A 19927-nucleotide genomic window follows, 5' to 3' on the forward strand; every position below is an offset into this window, starting at 1 on the left:
GTCCTTGTGTCAATATTCCATAGACTGACATTTCATCTCCGGGTCATAGTGGTGTCACCTTCATTCTCGTAACACGAAAGGAGTTCCTGGCAAATTTAAAGTCAATGCGCTTTCATTTCAGGAGTCAGCATCCGGGGTACCCAATATCTCTAACGTCGATCAGTTGTAGAATTTTGGAACATGTATTATGTTCGAGTATAATGACTTTTCTGGAGACTAGAAGTCTACTCTGTTGGACACAGCATGGGTTTCGAAAAAGATGGTCGTGTGAAACCCAGCTCGCGCTATTTGTCCACGAGACTCGGAGGGCCGTAGACACGGGTTCACAGGTAGATGCCGTGCTTCTTGACTTCCGCAAGGCGTTCGATACAGTTCCCCACAGTCGTTTAATGAACAAAGTAAGAGCATATGGACTATCAGACCAATTGTGTGATTGGATTGAAGAGTTCCTAGATAACAGAACGCAGCATGTCATTCTCAATGGAGAGAAGTCTTCCGATGGAGAGAAGTCTTCCGAAGTAAGAGTGATTTCAGGTGTGCCGCAGGGGAGTGTCGTAGGACCGTTGCTATTCACAATATACATAAATGACCTTGTGGATGACATCGGAAGTTCACTGAGGCTTTTTGCGGATGATGCTGTGGTTTATCGAGAGGTTGTAACAATGGAAAATTGTACTGAAATGCAGGAGGATCTGCAGCGAATTGACGCATGGTGCAGGGAATCGCAATTGAATTTCAATGTAGACAAGTGTAATGTTCTGCGAATACATAGAAAGATAGGTCCCTATCATTTAGCTACAAAATAGCAGGTCAGCAACTGGAAGCAGTTAACTCCATAAATTATCTGGGAGTACACATTAGGAGTGATTTAAAATGGAATGATCATATAAAGTTGATCGTAGGTAAAGCAGATGCCAGACTGAGATTCATTGGAAGAATCCTAAGGAAATGCAATCCGAAAACAAAGGAAGTAGGATACAGTACGCTTGTTCACCCACTGCTTTAATACTGCTCAGCAGTGTGGGATCCGTACCAGATAGGGTTGATAGAAGAGATAGAGAAGATCCAACGGAGAGCAGTGCGCTTCATTACAGGATCATTTAGTAATCGCGAAAGCATTACGGAGATGATAGATAAACTCCAGTGGAAGACTCTGCAAGAGAGACGCTCAGTAGCTCGGTACAGGCTTTTGTTGAAGTTTCGAGAACATACCTTCACCGAAGAGTCAAGCAGTATATTGCTCCCTCCTACGTATATCTCGTGAAGAGACCATGAGGATAAAATCAGAGAGATTAGAGCCCACACAGAAGCATACCAACAATCCTTCTTTCCACGAACAATACGAGACTGGAATGGAAGGGAGAACCGATAGAGGTACTCAAGGTACCCTCCGCCACACACCGTCAGGTGGCTTGCGGAGTATGGATGTGGATGTAGATGTAGATGCACAGATCTTCAGATAGCCAAGCAAAGCGATAATGTGACCCACACGTTCTTCTGAAATGCCAATTGTGCTTGCAATTTCTCTTTGAGTGATGTGACGATTGTCCTGAATCGATCTGTCAACGTTTTTCTTGTGAAACTTGGTGGTTGCTGTCACAGGACATCCAACTCTTTGTTTATCATGCAGGTCAGATGTTCCCGCCTCAACATCTTTAAATTTACTTACATCAACACAATCACCATAAGCTGCTTTCGTTCTCTGACGTATTTCCTTTGGGGTGACACCTTCTGCTGTGAAGAATTCAATGACTGCACGTTGCTTAAATCACACTGACCGACCGTTTGTGCAGGGTTCCATACTTTACTCTGTAACAATACAACCATTCAATGCTAAGGCTTCCCACCAACTGGAGCTGTTCAGAAGAGGCTGCAGAACGAGCGAGTACCTGCCGCTTACTGATGCTGCCAACTGTTGAAGAGTTACGAAGGTGGAGGCATTACTTTTCAGTCAACCTTCATAGTTCCTGAAAACTTATTTTTGAAGTACCATATGTTCCTTGTGTTTTTCTTAGTTCATTGTTTTTCAGTCTTTTGTTCAGATGAAGATACACCCATCAACTACATTATACTTATTGACATCAAAGATCACATTTTCTACAGTATTAAAAAGAAGAAATAATGAATATTAAACCCATTAAATGCAGTCAGTTACAGGAAATTATTACTTTGCAACCATACAATGCCAAAAAATTTTTGAAAGCAAGCATTGTCATAATTTCAAAGTCTACTGCTGAGATGTTATGCCATTCATCTGTCAACACTTAACAATAGTGTGAAACCAGCCACTAAGGGTCTCAAATTGAACACGGAAGACATACTGCCTTCAGCACAGCACCAGACATTTGGTAATGTTAACATATTGTACTGGTATGGAAACTTACTTTTCCACCAAATTATGGGAGGTTTAACAGTAAGGGAAAGGCAGTCACATACCTGTAGCAGAATCCATTCATCGAGCACAGAAATACATATCAGATAACAGCATTCACACTAGCTCTTTTTATAGCAAAACTATAAACTTTAATGCACACAACCACACACTCCCATGGCCTCTCAAGATATTCTTTTTGTGTCTCATAACGTTCGCCCTGCAGGACAACATAGTGGATTCTGTTACTGAAAACGTCTTCAAACCACTCACATATCTGAGATCCTATTCTGTATGCTCAGACATTTGTTAAAAGTCTGCAGTGGGGTACTGTGTCAAACACTTTCCGGAAGTCTAGGAATGTGGAATCTGCCTGTTGTTCATCATCAGTGGTTCCCAAGATATGTGAGAAAAGGTCAAACGGAGTTTCACACAAGTGATGCTTTCTAAATCTGTGTCGATTTGTGCATAGAAACTTTGTCCCTCTTGAGCAAATTGTATTATATTCAAACTTGGAATATGCTTAAGAACTCTGCAGCAAATAGACATGTAAGGATATTGCTCAGTAATTTGGGAGTCCATTCTTTTACCCTTTATAGAGATGTCCTCACCATATAGATGCTAAGTTAGATACACATTGAAGGGGTGTGCAAAAGGAAGGTACAGTGGAGCCGAAGGTGAGTATTCCTGGAAGGCCAAGTGAGAGGGAAAGGATTGCTGTTAGAGGGAGATTGGAAACCCTCGCTTCAGGCATGAAGGAAGTTACACTTTGCAAAGTTTAATCCAACAGAACATGTGATTCCTTTGTACCAGTGAGATCGAACTACTAATGTGTTGAACACTAATAAATGCTAACGTTTAAGTATTTGAAATGTTAAATTTTTTTACCAAACAAATTTTGGTCATTGGTATTTTCAAGTTAGGGAAACAAAACTGAAGTAACTGATTAAATTCACACATTTTTATACTCTTTTTCTACCACAAAAGAAACTATCTTTCACATACTCTGATACTAATTATTCACAATTATTCTTAAATAGAAGATGGAGTCATTCCCGTATCTTCATCATTCCCACCCTCCATCATTTCTCCTTCAGGAAACTGCAGTTGTGTGGCTACAAACTGGTCCTGCTGCTCTTAAATCTGATTTTGTAAGTGGCCCAGCTTCATATTGGATCACTCAAAGAAACTCCTCAACAAACCCACACCTTCTATTGCCTTACACTGGAGAATTTTTCCCTACAGTTTGAGAATTAAATAATGTCCCATTTTTTGTGCATGTTTGTCGTTGCATGAACATTAGTACAGATTTAACTCTTGTCATCTTGTGATTGTCATTTATATGCTATAAGTGATCATGTTATTGAGAATGTGCAATTCTTGTTTATCCTTTCTTCCTGAAGGTTTTGAAAGTTAGGGTGAAAGAAAAGATAGTAGAAAATTAAGGTTGATTCTGTTTGTATGAATCTAAAATAGTGTCATAGATAGTGTATGCTGAGTATATCAGGGTATGCTGTAATCTAAGAATTACGTACAATACATATAATTACATTAAATTGTATGTACTATTGATACACACACAAAAATATCAAAAACTATAATAACCTTCAGAACTTTTGATCATATCATCTGTGATCTAATCTCTGGTGTCTCCTATTTCATATTTTCCTCCCTTTGTTCTCACAACAAGTAGATCTCTCTCATCCTTGCGTATGACTGACCCACTCCTCCTCTCTAACTTTCCTCAAACAGATTCGTCTTCCTCCCCTGAGGAAAGAACTACTAGCTCTGAAAAATGTTTTTCTTCTTTTCTTCACTAGTGTATGCCTATTAATAGTGCTTAGGGCTGGTATTTGCCTAAGTGAGACAAAATTGTCTCATTCTAATTTTATTAGCTTTCTCATGCAAATGTGTTTTGATACAATTAACGATGAAAAATTCTCCTTCTGTGCACAGGAATGGAACTAGGGTAAAGACTCACATCCCGAAGAAACTTTGGAGTAGGACGTAGAATGCAATAACATTATGTTCTAAGTTTTTGCAGCTCAGATTGCATTCCAGTTTTAAGTACATAGAATCAGTGGAGAATATTTCCCAGTTAATAATTTGGAAGTACCCACGAGACAAAGAAGATATTTCAAGGGTGAAGGAAAACAAATAAAGTGAGAGGGAAATATAGTGGCATATATTATGAGGTATAGTAGAGGCTGGGTGTGTGTAATTCCAGGTTTCTCGTCCTTCCTGTAAGAGCCTGATAAACTATTGCAAATTATCTAACTTTGTGTGTCACAGGCCTTCCTGCACTCTCACATATTTGTGGATGTTGTATTTATCCAGGCATTGTCCCTGATGAGAGTTATTGAGAATTTATCTCTTTCCTTAGGCTTAAAAGCTTACATGCTCTTATCTAAATGTTCTTCATGTTAAACTGCAGGGTGTCACAATGCATTGAAACATGAGGTGATGTGATACAGTAATGAATACCTCCAAGAGGATTTTGACTGAATTCATTGCTTAGGTCAGCCAGCCTGGTTTCATTTTTTTTCTAATTTCCTGAGATTAGACAAGAAAATAGTTTATGATCCTCCTTGCAAGAGACTGTGACCAGTTTCCTCCTTGTCTTTTGTTTTGAGGAAACATATTACTTCATATAGCAAGTATTAGTCATAAACAAAAGTAAAGTTGGATGTTTCCAGTTCTCTCAACATATACTATCTGCCAGACAAAGTAAACAGCGCTCTTTAGTACTGACTACAATAAAGTACCACTACTGGACACCATTGAGGATATCCAGAATGTCTTGGACAAAATTTTCACTTGGTATAATGGGTGACAGTTCAAATCAGATGTGTCCAATTTATATGTATGATGCACATAAATAACGTAAAAGCAGTCTTCAATATTCTCTTGCAAGGTTTGAGTGACTCCTTGATATATTTTCCACATCTAGTGATAACTTTGTAAAATAATGTGTAATAGAAGCAGCAAATAAAATCATTTGTAAGTCAAGTAAAATCAAAATAAAAATTTATCCAGGAAATTCTCAAAGGAAAAAGTAATGCATCTCTGAAAAGAGAGCTTATAATTAAGTTTTCTAATCAAGTCTGGGGTTTTTAGGAACCTGATGTAAGAGTTTGAAGGAATTTGGTAGTGTTAGTTTCATTATCTGCCTGTTTATTCATACTAAAGGGTAGCAAATATTGGACAGTTATACTGCAATCATTGAAAAGGAAGCGACTTTCTCATGAAGTACGTATAAATTAGGGGAATTAGCATTTCAGGCATACTGATAAACAGTATTGTTGTCTTCCATTTTATACTTTCTGTAAGTACCATAAGGATAAGGGCAGAAGACATACTATCTGTCACTCCACTTTTATATCATACATTTTAGATCAAGAAAGCAAATAACTAATAATATTACAAAGTACTTGTTGCCATGGTCTGTACTGCAGCTTGGATATTGATACACAGAATTTAATGTAACTGGATCTAAGAAATCACACAACCAACAGAAGTACTTTAGTGAGATCCTGAGACCTTCAGAGAATGCGTAATCTTTGTTTATGGTCCTTCTTCCACAGTAAGGAAAAGAAATAAAAAGGTTATACAAAGAAATAGTTCCTCAAAATCCATACACTTACTCCCATATCGCTGCAATGTTTTCACTATTCATTAACTATAAAAAAAGGATGTACTGTCATCCTGGCCTTTTGAAGACTTCTTCCTTCCCAGATGTTCTGAACATTAATTTAAATGTCCGAAATAAAGTTGACCTTCCATCAGAATCACATTATGACCATTTGTTACGTGCAACATTCACAGATGTGCTTACAGTGCATACTACTTTGTCCTTTTGGCTTTTTTCCCTTGCCGCCTAACAAATTTTCTCTCTTGCAATTGAGTGTTTCATTAATTGCATTTAAGTTAGCCATGTATATGAAAATAGTTATATTATCAGAATCTGTACACCGTCCAGCAGTTTCTGTTCATAAACATGGTTGCTTCTCTGCGTCAGACCTTCTCGTACCTCTTCTAGTGGAGCTCTTTCTCTCTCCTGATGAAAACTACATGCGTACCTACTTTTTCATCATGAACATACTTTAAAAATCCTTATTTGGTTTTGTATTCCAGTAGTCCTTTTGCCTTCCCCATTAGATCACACATCTGCTGATACATGTCTGTGGTATAAGGGCATGCTGGAAAGTAATACCTCCGAATTTTTTATGTGGAAACTTTTAAAGCATTTTAAATAAAACAAAGGTTAGTAATATTCTGCATCTGAATTCTTCATGTCTACATATTTATTTCTTGACATAGTCACCCTGGCAACGAACACATTAGTCCCAACGTTAGACTAATTTGTTGATACCATCAATCTAGAATGTTTGACTTTGTTGAAAGAGCAACCACCTCATCTCTGCTTGTACCACTTAACCACCATCCAAGTTAAGTCCTCAAAAGTGTTCTTTAAGTTTTGGAAACAAATGACAATTAAGTGGGGCCAAGTTGGTACTAAATGGAGGATGACTGATGACTCGGTCCAAATTGTTGGATTGTTGCAGAAGTCACAGTGCTTGTGTGTGGTTTGGCGCTGTCATGTTGAAGGAGAGAATGTTCCATGTGTGGATGAACTCTGTGAATTTTAATCTGGATTACAGCACACTGTTTCTCACACACTGACATAGTTACGTTACACACCACCATGTTACATGCTACAGTTCAGAGGCATGTACCGGCAGAGGGCTTCAAATGTGTAGACACTAAGAATAAAGACGTAGAATGCTAGTAATATTTGTTTAATTTAAAAAGCTTTACGAGTTTTTACACAAAAAAACCTTTGAGGCATTGCTTTTCGCACACCCTCGTACATCACCTTTATCGGCCACAGAGAATTAATTATTAAATATAAAGCTTGTCATTTGTTTTGTCATGTAAAATACATTACTCACTGTTTTCTTTCTTTGTTTTAAAATTCGTTTGGCCTCATGGTAACAAATTATAAATGGACTCAATGTAATGTGAATCTGTTTATAAAAAGTGTTTGTGTTATTCTTGTATATTCTTGTGTGTACATGAAGATAAAAGAAAAATTTGGATTTTGAAGGTCTTCATATTAAAATCTTTTGCTCTTTGCTACCACTTAATTGTGTGCAGGTATTCGTTAGTCAGCTTGGAATAGTCAAAATTTTTTTCATTAAGTAAATATTGTACAAAGGAGATTGTTATGTTTCAAGCAAACCAGATGTGCAGAGAGAAAAATGAAACTGAATAAATCCTCTTTTGTTTTCCAGGGCCTTGAACACGCATTAACTGATCCAAACAAGCAATATCGTGACAAAGTAAATGCCCTGTTATCAGCCTGGGAACATGTTTGTGCACTGCTACAAAATTCCACTGCAGAAGTCAAAAATAGTATGATCCAATGGATAGTCAGGTCTGTTTCCAACATATTCATTGAGGCGTAGCAGACTGTATTGTTAACTGCTCTGTTTTTATTTGTGTACTATGTTGCTGGTGGAAGATAATCTTTTCAGGTAATTTTTGACAACTGCCTTGCAGTGTGTGATAAATAAGCATCCTTAAAAATGTAGGGGCAGAGATGAAGAGTCAGATCCCAGACAAAAGTGTGTGTTGTGAAAAGGCAGGCTAGTTATGAGATGATATACCAGCCATCAGTGTTATATTCATACCTTCTCTTTCGTTAATGCCATTATTTCAATCTTTTATATTTGATTTTTACTTTCTATGTGTTTAATATTTGAATTTTGTTAATATTTTTCACTTATTTGTTGCCCTTTATCATGCACTTCCCTGTGTCTCCTGAAATTGCATTGTATGTAAGAGCTAAATGTATGATTTGTTTAATTATCTCATTAATTTGGGCAATTTGCACTTTATTCCAGTTAGAAAAAGTAGATATATCCTGTCCAAGATTGATGAATATGAATAAAGCATATTCAATCTCATTTAATTGCGTGGCATTTATGTTGAATTATCTTTATGCTGATTAAGTAACTCCTTCCTACCATCTTTAATAGATTTAATTTTTCTAATAACAGTAAGTTTTATAATTTATTTTTTGAATAATTGGTTGTATTCATGCGCAGTAATCATTCATTAGTCATAAAAATAGGTAGTGCACATTTCGTGGTGCCATTTTGTACAGGTTTGCAAACACTTTCTTTAGTTTACTAAACTTTAGGTGTGGGTGCAGTTTATTTTGTGATATTGATTCCAGAGGTCTGAAAGTGTTTTTCTCCATCCAGCAGTTATTAAACATATGTCATTTATTTTGGTGGACAATAGAATTCTTTATATTTTTATGTAAATTTAATTCTTTCATTGTTCTGTGGTATTTACAGAATGCTAATTCCACTGGCAAGAGTTGTTTACAGAACAATTGTCATACTTAGATTAAGCATTTTTCACAGGAGTGAAACTCCCATTTATGTCGGCCAGTAGCTATTGCTCCCCCTTATTTGTTCCATGTAATTACATTAATTTTATTGGATTGTTCTGTAATATGATAGCTGTTTGAAAAATTCATAGATAACCTAATGGTGCTAGTAATACGTTTAATACTGTATGCACCTTAGCAAAAGGCAGTGGTTTCCCTACTGGTTGCTCCTTCCTCTAAATAGATTATTATTATTATTATTATTATTATTACTGTTATTATCAGTAGTAGTAGTAGTAGTAGTAGTAGTATTTGTTCTGCCCGTAAGACTAGTTCATTATGGCAAGTTGAGCATTCTCCAGTCCTCCTGGTTTTCCTCGACCCTTTCTGTATCATCAGTTAACTGCTACCTGCTTCTTCCTCTTTGTTTCTTATCCCAGCGACCGTAACTTCTAGTTTCTTCACGCATAGTGTCCTAACCATTTGTCCCCAGTATTTCTTTTCTCATTCATCCTGTGTAACAAAACTTCATTCCCTATTATACATGTCCATTACACTCTTCCTGTTCTTCTCCAGATACACATCTCATAATCCTCTTTATATGTATACACCACAATGTCCTTGTTATGGAGCAATACAGGGTAATGCTCCATACAAAACTCTTCTGTAATGTATTCCTTGTCTGTTTATTTAATAGTCTGTAGAAAATACTACTACTGTAAAACATTTCTTCCACAATAGCCACCCTTGTTTTCATGCCATCTTACTAGTTATTTTACATACTAGATACCTAACTCTTATCAACTTCTTCAGTTAACTGATCTCAAATTTTCATTTTTATTTTCCTTGAGTGCCTAATAAAAATAGTTGGCTTAGCCTTTTGAACATTTTATTGTCATTCTATCTTCCTTGTAGCTGCTGTTCATTTCTTTTAACATATTGTTGATTGACTTTTCATTTGCATGTAGTAATAAAATGTTGTCAGCAAATCTTATACATTTCGCTATCTATTGTCACAACACTCTTTTTTTTAACTGAATTATCTAAATAGATATTAAATCTTTCTAATGTCTCATTTCCTACCTTTACTTTTACTTTTACTTGTTGTGGTGTTGTGCTTATTAGTCGCTTTTCTTTCCAATTAACTCCAATCTGCTCCAGGATAACCAAAAGTTTAGCCCATCAAACTTTGTCAAAGACTTTTCTACAAGTCAACAAAAATGACATGAACTTTTTTCTAGGTATCACTTTACAAATATTTGTAACAGTCCAGTTCCACCTATTGTACCTTTCACACTACTGGAGCTGAACTGTTCTTCATCCCATTCCTTCTCAACTTTTGATTGCAATCTTCTATCCATTATTTGTAGTAGCATTTTTGCCGAATGAGATCTCAGGCTTAATGTCCTATATTCTGTATATTTCATGCCATTAATTTTCATTAGTACTTGCAGCATTATCGTATTTGTGTAGTCATCTGCCCACTACTCATCTCTGTGATAAATGTTACTGCACAGTTACAGTATTTCTACCTTCCCTTGGCTTGAGCCTTTGATTCCATCTGCACAAGTTCCTTCTCCACAGTTCCTTTTCATTGGTGCCAGCTCAACTTCTTCGTAATGATTTGAAATCATTTGTCTTCTTTGAACAGTTCTTTTTCATCCTGTATTTACAAAGCATCTGGAGGACTTTTTGCAGCATAAAATTCTTCTAAGTACCTGTCCCAGTCATTCATTATTTCATTAACATTCTCATCTTTTATCATCCACATAGTATTCCCCTTTCGCTTTCTGAAGTTCAAGTTATTTGTCTCAGTATGTCACATCATTCCTCCCTTGCTTTGTAGTTTTTAAATTTCTTCACAGTTCTGTTGTAGCCATTCTGCTCTAATTTTATCAGCTTCAAATTTGGTTAAGAACTCGTGTGTTGCGGAAGGTGTTTTAATATTTCTTTTTATCCCCCCCCCCCCTCCCCCCTCCCAACCCCCCACTCATCTTATTAATCGTTTCACAGTTACCTATGGTTTCTTAATATAACTCTTCTCCTGAAGACCATTTATTTCTTGTGCTGCTTCGTACATACCCAAGTATAAGATGACCCTGGATAGAAGACTCCCCCCTCCGCCCACATTGAGGTATAGGCTCCTGGGGAAAATTTATTTTTAACCTAATCTGACTGGTCAAAATTACAAACTGTTTTATTGTTACCAAGTATCTCCCTTATCCATTGTAAGCTTACACCATTTATTGATTGTCTACATTTGTCAATAAAAGGGGAAATAAAATGAAATGGTTTTCCTTACTTAGCATTTTCACTATCTTGCACATCACTATCTTCATTTGTAAGCCTACTGGAATTTTTTCCTTCAGTATGTCACCTTCTGGCCCACTTGAGATTCTGCATCAGACAGTTAGGATCCACTGGCCCCACATGGGTACTGAGGGTTTCTTTAACTTCTCATCTGGAGTGGTTGAAGAAGCCACTCAGTATGAAGCTGTCACAGGTGATCTTTAAAAGGTCTGTTCACAACAATGCTGATGACTTGAAGTTGAGGTCAACCACTAGGCATTATAACTAGGTCTGTGTTGTTATTTGCTATCAGATCCTTAACATTCTGGGTGAGGTGTCCTCTGAAAGAATCCAGCATCCAGCACCAACATTTTCCTTCTGTTAAGCAAGCCCTACACTCAGTTTTTGTTTAGGTATTTTTTTCCTGTGAAGAATCTTATAAGGGGCCGAAGGAGCTGCCAGTGCACCCAGTATTACTGTTATTCTGACCTTTTCATTGCCAGAAATCCTTATATGAATGCTTTTCATGCCTGTCACCTTGACAGTAACATTTGACTGCATATCAAAATAAACAGACATTTGATAGATATTGCCTCTATGCCCTAGCAGATAGTTTGGATTATATGATGCTAAGCTGCAAGTAGTTTTTCATCATATACCATGAGAAGCTGCTGAGGTGGCACAGTTTTGCATCATAATGTAAGCCCTGTTGTCTTCTTCATCCTCACACATCAATCTTATCTCAGTGCTTTCATTTAGGTAACCTCTCAAGTGATCGGGAAGCTTTCATTGCATTTCTCTTCCATGTACTGAACAACTTGGTGCTCCAAATTGTATAACCTCCCCTGCTATGGTCCCCTGAAAGTTTGGTGTGTGGAACTGGCATTCTTTAATTTATTCTTCATCTTGATGCCATCTACAAACATTCACTTCAGTGACACAAAATTTTTTTCCTGCTGCACAGTTGTTTGTGACCTGTGCTTCATGAGTCGCCATTAACTTAAAACTAGCATTCTACTGTCTTCATGAACAAGTTGGTAACTGCGAACTTGCAGACCCATGTTTCTCAACTGAGTCACAGCTGTATTTTGCATCCATTGTTAGTTGCTTCAGTTTACATTTCTTACAGCACTGACAATATAAGCATACTGAGTGACAACAATGTTGTGTTCTCGTGGTGCGCTACAGCTGAATTAGCAGAAATTGTACAACGTAGGATTAACATTGTAGCAAACCTTGAAAATTAACCATGTGGTAGAGCGGTGGCAGCTTTAGGGGCTCCAAACACGAGTGATGGAAATAGTGACATATTAGGAAAAAAACAGCCAAATGTTTTTGACAAGCAAGGATATAAATGTCACTGCTGATCATGAGCTTGTGATATTAGGTTCTTGTCTAATCACAGTTTGTGAAGGCTTAGCATTGCTTTTTACAATAGTGTTTACGTTGAGGTGATAAAAGTCGTGGGATACCTCTTAATATTGTGTCAGACCTCCTTTTGCCAAGTTTAGTGCAGCAACTTGATGTGGCATAGACTAAACAAGTGTTGGAAGTCCCCTGGAGAAATATTGAGCCATGCTGGCTCTATAGCTGTCCATAATTGCAAAAGTGTTGCCAGTGCAGGATTTCGTGCACAGACTAACCTCTCAATTATGTCCCATAAATGTTCGATAGGATTCATGTCAGGCAATCTGGGCAGCCAAATCATTTGCTCAAACCGTCCAGAATGTTCTTCAAACTGAAAAATTCCATCATTGTACGGGAACACAAAATCCATTTATGGCTGAAAATGGTCTCCAAGTAACCGAACGTAATCATTTCCATTCAATGATCCGTTCATTTGGGCTGGAGGACCCAATCCATTCCATGTACACACAGCTCTCACCATTATAGAGCCATCAGGTTGCAGAGTGCATTGTTGACAACTTTGGTCGATATCTCTGTGGGGTCTGCACCACACTAGAACCCGACCATCAACCCATATCAACTGAAATTGGGACTCATCTGACCAGGCCATGGTTTTCCAGTCACCTCGTGTCCAACTGATATTGTCACAAGCTCAGGAGAGGCGCTGTAGGTGATGTCATGCTGCCAGCAAAGGCAGTTATGTCAGTTGTCTGCTGCCATAGCCAATTAATGGCAAATTTCACCACACTGCCCTATCAGATACATTCATCATATGTCCCACATTGATTACTGTGCTTATTTCATGTGGTGTTGCTTGTCTGTTAGCTCTGACAACTGCAAGCAAATGCCACTGGCACTCTGCCGTTAAGTGAAGGCCGTTGGCCGCTGCATTGTCCATGGTGAGAGGTAATGAGTGAAATTTTGTATTCTCAGCACACTCTTGATGCTGTTCCTCTCATAATATTGAATTCCATAACAATTTTCGAAATGGACTGTCCCATGTGTCTAGCTCCAACTATCGTTCTGTGTTCAGAGTTAATTCCTGTTGTGCTGCGGCCATAATCATCGTGTTGGAAACCGTTTTAAATGAATAACCTAAGTACAAATGACAACTCTGTCAATGCAATGTCCTTTCATACCCTGTGCAGGTAATGCTACCGCCATCTGTATATGTTCATATTGCTATCCCATGACTTTTGTCACCTCATTGTATATGTTAATTTGAGACATTAATTTCATTTGTGTCATCATATTGTCTGCTAATGCTGTATGAATCTTGAAGGTATTTTAAGTCCATCTTTGCAGCTACAAGATTACGTGCATTTTGTCACCAAACGTGTTTTGTTTGATTGAAACAAAACATCATCCATGGTATGTAGTAAAAGATATTTACAATGTGGCCTGCTTTTTAAATCAAAAAGCATTTCATTACGAAAGATGCTGATTTTACTTATTGTGTTTTATGTTCAATTTTTGTTCATGTCAGGAAACAACAGCTGCTTCCACATTTTTTAGCTATTCCTTCATTTGGTACTGTTGATTCCAGCCTTCCACCACATTGGTTTGTGGTGCTGTGTTTGGGTTGGGTTTTACATCAAGAAATGCTTAGTTCTGTAAAGAATGTGGGATTAGGCCAGTAACAACATGCCAAACAAAGGAATACCTCAAAAATGTGCAAGCAGATGTTTACTGATGTGAGCGAAAATCTGACATAAAATACCATAAGTAAAATCAACATCTTTTGGAGCAAACTGTTTTTCAATTTAGGAAGCAAGCGATATTGTAAATCTTTCATTGCAGATCACTGGTAATGTTTTATTTCAATAAAATAAAACAGATTGGGTGACAAAATATGTGTTTTGTTGTAGTTGCAGAGACTGATTTAAAATACCTTCAATATGAGATGTTAAGGGTCTGTATTATACATGCTGCTTGTGTAATATTCTATGAAACAGTTACCTGAAAAGATGGTGTCTCCTGTTCAGTGATTGGCCAACACAAGCAAATCAAGCTGCTGGCATCTTGATTTCATGGCTTATGAAGCTAACATATGTCATACTGAAAGGTTTTTGTATTTATACTTGCATATTATGAAACTATGCAGTTCCAATGATACACCGCATTAAACATCTCTCCAAAACACATTGTTTTTAGTACAGTGTGTTGTGCTAAACTGACAGGAAGTGCTGCTTTGGTATATAAAACCTTTATCTAATTGATTACTCAACGTAAAAACAGTGGCATCAGCAGCAGTTGTTTAATCTGGGAATGTGGGATGACTGTATTTTTTGAATGACAAAAATGAGAAAAAACCTCATCATGTAATCGAGTAAATACAGTGCAGTTTTTCAATGAAATCCAATTGTTACTGCTGTCTTATACGTAACTCATTTCTCATAGGTTTTTTTTTCCTTTTCCATTTACTTTCCTCACTTACTCCTTTTTTAAGTCGTTTCACATTAATTTTTGTTTCAGCTCAATAATTATTTTTCCTACTAAAGGACACGGTCTGAATTGTTATCGGCTCCTCGTAATGTCTCAGCATTTTTCAAACAATTTCTAAATATTTTCTGTATCAGAACATCTGGCATGTGTTTGCATCAATTGGACCATTGCAAGTGTGTGTTCTCCTGTATTGTCCATACAGAGTTTTTCCAGTAATGAAGCAGTTTCTTTTCCAAAAGTGTACCAAGAGCTCTCCTCTCAGTCTTTTTTCCTAATCCATAGCTTCCCATAATCTTTCATCGTGGCTTTCACATACTACTGCATTCCAGTTACTCAGTACTATTAACCATGCCCACATTTTTTTATTTGTCTTATTATATCCTCTGTGTTCGCATAGTTTTCATTTACTTCATTAGGCTGTCTGCTGTTTGGCAAGTATGTTAGTATTACCACAAGAGTTTTCTTCCTTCTTTTGATTTTCACTGCTATCAACCTTTCATGTACATATCTCACTGATGTCATTTTTTCATTGACGTGTAGGTCTAATGTTTTGCCAACAGCACAAATTCCTTTACATTTTCCTCCTTAGTCAAATACTTTGAATTTATGACTTATCTATTCTCTATTCTGTTCCCATCATATTTCAGAGATTCCCATTATATCCACTCTCATTTCCTCCTCCACATTCTCCAACTTCTCCACTTGCCAGAGGGTCTTAATATCCCCTGTTCTTCTTCTTAATCATGATTTCTTCCCTATTTAGGTGGGTTGTTCCTCAGCGTCTCCCACCCAGACATCTGAATGGCAATATATTTTATGCCCAGAATTAATTTTTACTGTGGAGTTGCAGTTTTCCAGCTGGTACATTTACGGGCGGCTGTGGCACCCAAATGCCTTTTAACACCAAACACTTGTGGTCTTTGAACAGATTGAATGTCATAGAAAACTTGGCAAGGCAGAAAAGAGGTATAGGGAGATTGCAAAGAAAATAGTGTGGGTGTAGATTTTGGTAGATGGTTTAAGCTTGAGTGAACGGGAGAGACGGAAAAGATAAAACTAAAGAAATGGAGACTTGGATAGAGGTGTGCATACATTTGGACAATTAGGGCTGTGTGCAAATGTGGCAGGGAAGATCTGTTTGTTGCGTAAGTTTGGAGGAGAGTACACATCTATGAAGGCGGAGGATATGCTGTGGCAGAGGTAAGGTTCAGTGTTCGCATCGGTTCAGTTTTAGTCACAGAGTTGTGTGGCAGGAAAGTTTTTCTACTGCAGGGAGCAGAAGAAAGAGAATAGATCTTTGACAGTACAGCAAGATTGAATTTGCGTATAGGGCTGAAGGTGAGACTGTGGAAAGGACATTCTGCAGGATTGAGTTTCTTAGTGCATAGACTGACAGCTGTGTTTTGCATATGTTTATATTCTGGGCTTCTACAATGTTGGCAGGGAGTTTTAGGGGGTCGATACATGTTGAAGAGGCAGCAGTAGGAAGTGGTGATGTGATATGTGGTGTACTCTTCCATTTGCTAGAGAGCAGGTACTTCAGTTTAGGAAATACAGTATAAGACGGAAGACACCAGGTGTAATAGTATAAAACTGGACTGCCCCTATAGATGGTGCTAGCTGCCAACTGCTTACTGTAACGGCTGTCAACTGATGTCGGAACATAGTAACCCAAGTTTCATACATTGGTATCTCTTTCAAACCTGTAAACATGTCGAGTTTTGTGCCTACTACGAACTACGATTTGTGGACAGCATTGGTTTTCTGTTATCATGTGAAGAAAACTGCTGAAGAATTGTCAAAGCTTTTGGTGAACACGTACTTGGGAAAATAGTGTGTTTCGGGTGGTTCAAAAAATTCAGAAGTGGTGATTTTGACACGAGAAATGACAAGCACAGGAAACCACTGAAAAACTTGAAAGACAACGGATTGCAGGTCTTATTGGATGAAGATGATACTCAAACTCAATAGGAACTCACAGAACAATTAAATGTGACACAGAAAGCCATTTCCTTTCAGTTGAAAGCAATGGGAAAGATACAGAAGGTGGGAAAATGGGTTCCTCATGAACTGAAAGAAAGATAGCAAACAAATCGAAAGACCACTTGTGAAATGCTGCTTGCCAGATGCAAAAGAAAGTTGTTTCTCCATCGAATAGTGGCAGGTGATGAAAAATGGATATATTTTGAGAACCCTAAGCATTGTAAATCATGGGTGTATCCAGACAAACCATAGACATCCACTGCAAAACCAAATCACTTTGGAAAGATGACAGTGCTCTGTGTTTGGTGGGATCAGAAGGGTTTCATCTATTGTGAGCTGCTAAAACCTGGTGAAAATGTGAACACTGATCTCCACCAACAGCAAATGATTGATTTAAATCAAGCATTATGTGAAAAATGACGGGAATACGGAAAAAGGCAACACAAAGTCATTGAGGCATTCAGTTGTGAAGTACTAAGGCATGTGGTTTATTCTCTTATTCTCCAGACTTGGCTCCATTCAATTATCACTGGGACACACTGTCACTGAAAAACACTTCAATTCATACGAAAATGGTTCGCTGACTGGTTCACTTCATAAGAAGAACTACTGTTGGCTTTTTTTATGTATAAATAGCAATGGTGATTATTGTGAATAAATATTGTTTATCAGTTTCAGACAACAGTCGTGTAATTATTGCAACCAAATTCCAGTTTCATACGTCTACACCTGGTAAACATAAATAGGTATGTGGAAAACTGAAAGGGATGGGAAATGGAAATTGTACTGTGGACTGTAGGATAGCTTGTAATGTGAGAATATTTGACAGTATGTTTGTATTGAACCATCCAGTGTATGAAATATCTTACACCACATATATCCTCAACCCCTTGCCACATAGGTCATATCCCTGTGAAAAGCCCAGTTGCAAGACCAGTCCTGTGCATCCACCCAAAACATAGTGTTTCAGTATCTATGAGGGCATGTCCTACCTCATCAAAGTTGTACCATATGTCTGCTGTCGTGACTTTTGCACATGCTTTTATATGGCCATAACCATCAACCTGCTATCCACCTGAATGAATGGTTACCACCAGATGGTATCAAGATCGAAGTTGGCCACAGCTTCAAAGCATAACCACTGAGCACAACATGCTCAACTTCATTTGCTGTTTCATAGAATATGCTAATTGGGTCGTTCCTCACTCCTCTTTGCTATGATGCTGTCACCCCTCTTTGCTATGATGCTGCAATTCTTTTGACATCAGTCTCTGCTGGGCCTTGTCCGACACCCATCTACAGGGTGATTCAAAAAGAATACCACAACTTTAAAAATGTGTATTTAATGAAAGAAACATAATATAACCTTCTGTTGTACATCATTACAAAGAGTATTTAAAAAGGTTTTTTTCACTCAAAAACAAGTTCAGTGATGTTCAATATGGCCCCATCCAGACACACGAGCAATATCAACCCGATACTCCAACTCGTTCCACCCTCTCTGTAGCATATCAGGCGTAACAGTTTGGATAGCTGCTGTTATTTCTCGTTTCAAATCATCAATGGTGACTGGGAGAGGTGGCCGAAACCCCATATCCTTAACATACCCCCATAAGAAAAAATCTCAGGGGGTAAGATCAGGGCTTCTTGGAGGCCAGTGATGAAGTGCTCTGTCACGGGCTGCCTGGCGGCCGATCCATCGCCTCAGGTAGTTGACGTTCAGGTAGTTACGGACAGATAAGTGCCAATGTGGTGGCGCTCCATCCTGCTGAAATATGAATTGTTGTGCTTCTTGTTTGAGCTGAGGGAACAGCCAATTCTCTAACATCTCCAGATACTGTAGTCCAGTTACAATAGCACCTTCGAAGAAAAAGGGACCAAAAACTTTAGTCAACAGCGCCTCAATCGAACAAATGTACAACTAAATGAAACTCTATAGCTCCCTTAATTCGCCGACAGATAGTGCTTAGCTCTGCCTTTTGTTGTTGCAGAGTTTTAAATTCCTAAAGTTGTGGTATTCTTTTTGAATCACCCTGTATATTCATTAGGATTGGTAGGGTAGATGGAAGGGGAAGGGGGTGGGGTGGCGGGACAAATCACTCAACACCATGACTAGAAGGACTCATTTATTTTGAAGTAGAAGGGAGGCAAAGCAAAAGATGTTGGTGAGAATATTATTAGATGCAAAAGTACATCAGTGACCCATGTTCCAGTTAATCAGATAATTAGAGGCTTGGATAGATTGAACATTTAATATGGGTTATGAGAACAAATGAATTTTTTTTTTAATGGGAAGAATAGTGCAATTAAAGAAAAGTGAATAGAAATAAAGGAGGAATTGTGAAATAAATAAAAATGGGGAAACAAAAAATAGAAGAAATGTGGGAGAGCAGTAAATAAGTAAATGATAAACTGTACATTTTTTAAAAAATTTCACGCATTTACTGTTCTCTTTTTCTTCTTCTTCTTCTTCTTCTACTACTACTACTACTACTACTACTACTCTACTTGTACTTCTCTGTCTATACAGTTCTTGTATAATCTCTGAATGGAAGCTGGCACAGTGCTTACATTGCTTCCTCTACTCTTCCCTGTACCCTATCTGATCAATCTGATCCCAACCAATTCTCTGAATCCTTAGGAAGGAATCTTTATTATGACAGCTAGGAGTACAGTAGTCCATTTATCTCTGTCAGTTTAGCAGTTTTCTGCATTTAATTTCCTTTTTGTAAAAGAAATTTGAGGTTATTCACAACTATCCATTCATATCCCAGCACATGTAGAACAATCTAATAGCCAATACCATGAAGCTGTTGTGTACACATGGTTCCGTGCTGTTGTGTATACTGCCATGCTGAATGCAAAAATACCAAAATTTGTCAAGAAGTGTTAGATATTTCCTCTGACGATGAATTTGGGCATTTCACAGTAAAAGTTTCTATTTAGAAGATAGAAATAGAGCCTCCAACCCTACTTTATCCCTCACCATCATAGTTACGCCTGAGCTACATCTCTAGCAAAAGAACAAGCAT

The 19927-nt window shown here is 37.8% G+C and overlaps 1 protein-coding gene across 1 annotated transcript in view; it reads left to right on the forward strand.

Moving 5' to 3' along the window:
- Positions 1-6368: 6368 nt before the first annotated feature.
- LOC124722526 (mucin-12-like) overlaps positions 6369-19927 on the forward strand; it is an 87327-nt gene continuing 73768 nt past the window's right edge. Inside the window, exons 1-4 of the mRNA XM_047247676.1 lie at positions 6369-6384; positions 6506-6577; positions 7479-7534; positions 7666-7808. Of these exons, the coding sequence (XP_047103632.1) occupies positions 6369-6384; positions 6506-6577; positions 7479-7534; positions 7666-7808 (287 nt within the window). The remainder of the gene's footprint in view (positions 6385-6505; positions 6578-7478; positions 7535-7665; positions 7809-19927) is intronic.

Source organism: Schistocerca piceifrons, chromosome X (assembly GCF_021461385.2).
Source record: "Schistocerca piceifrons isolate TAMUIC-IGC-003096 chromosome X, iqSchPice1.1, whole genome shotgun sequence".
Classification (NCBI taxonomy): Eukaryota; Metazoa; Arthropoda; class Insecta; order Orthoptera; family Acrididae; genus Schistocerca; species Schistocerca piceifrons.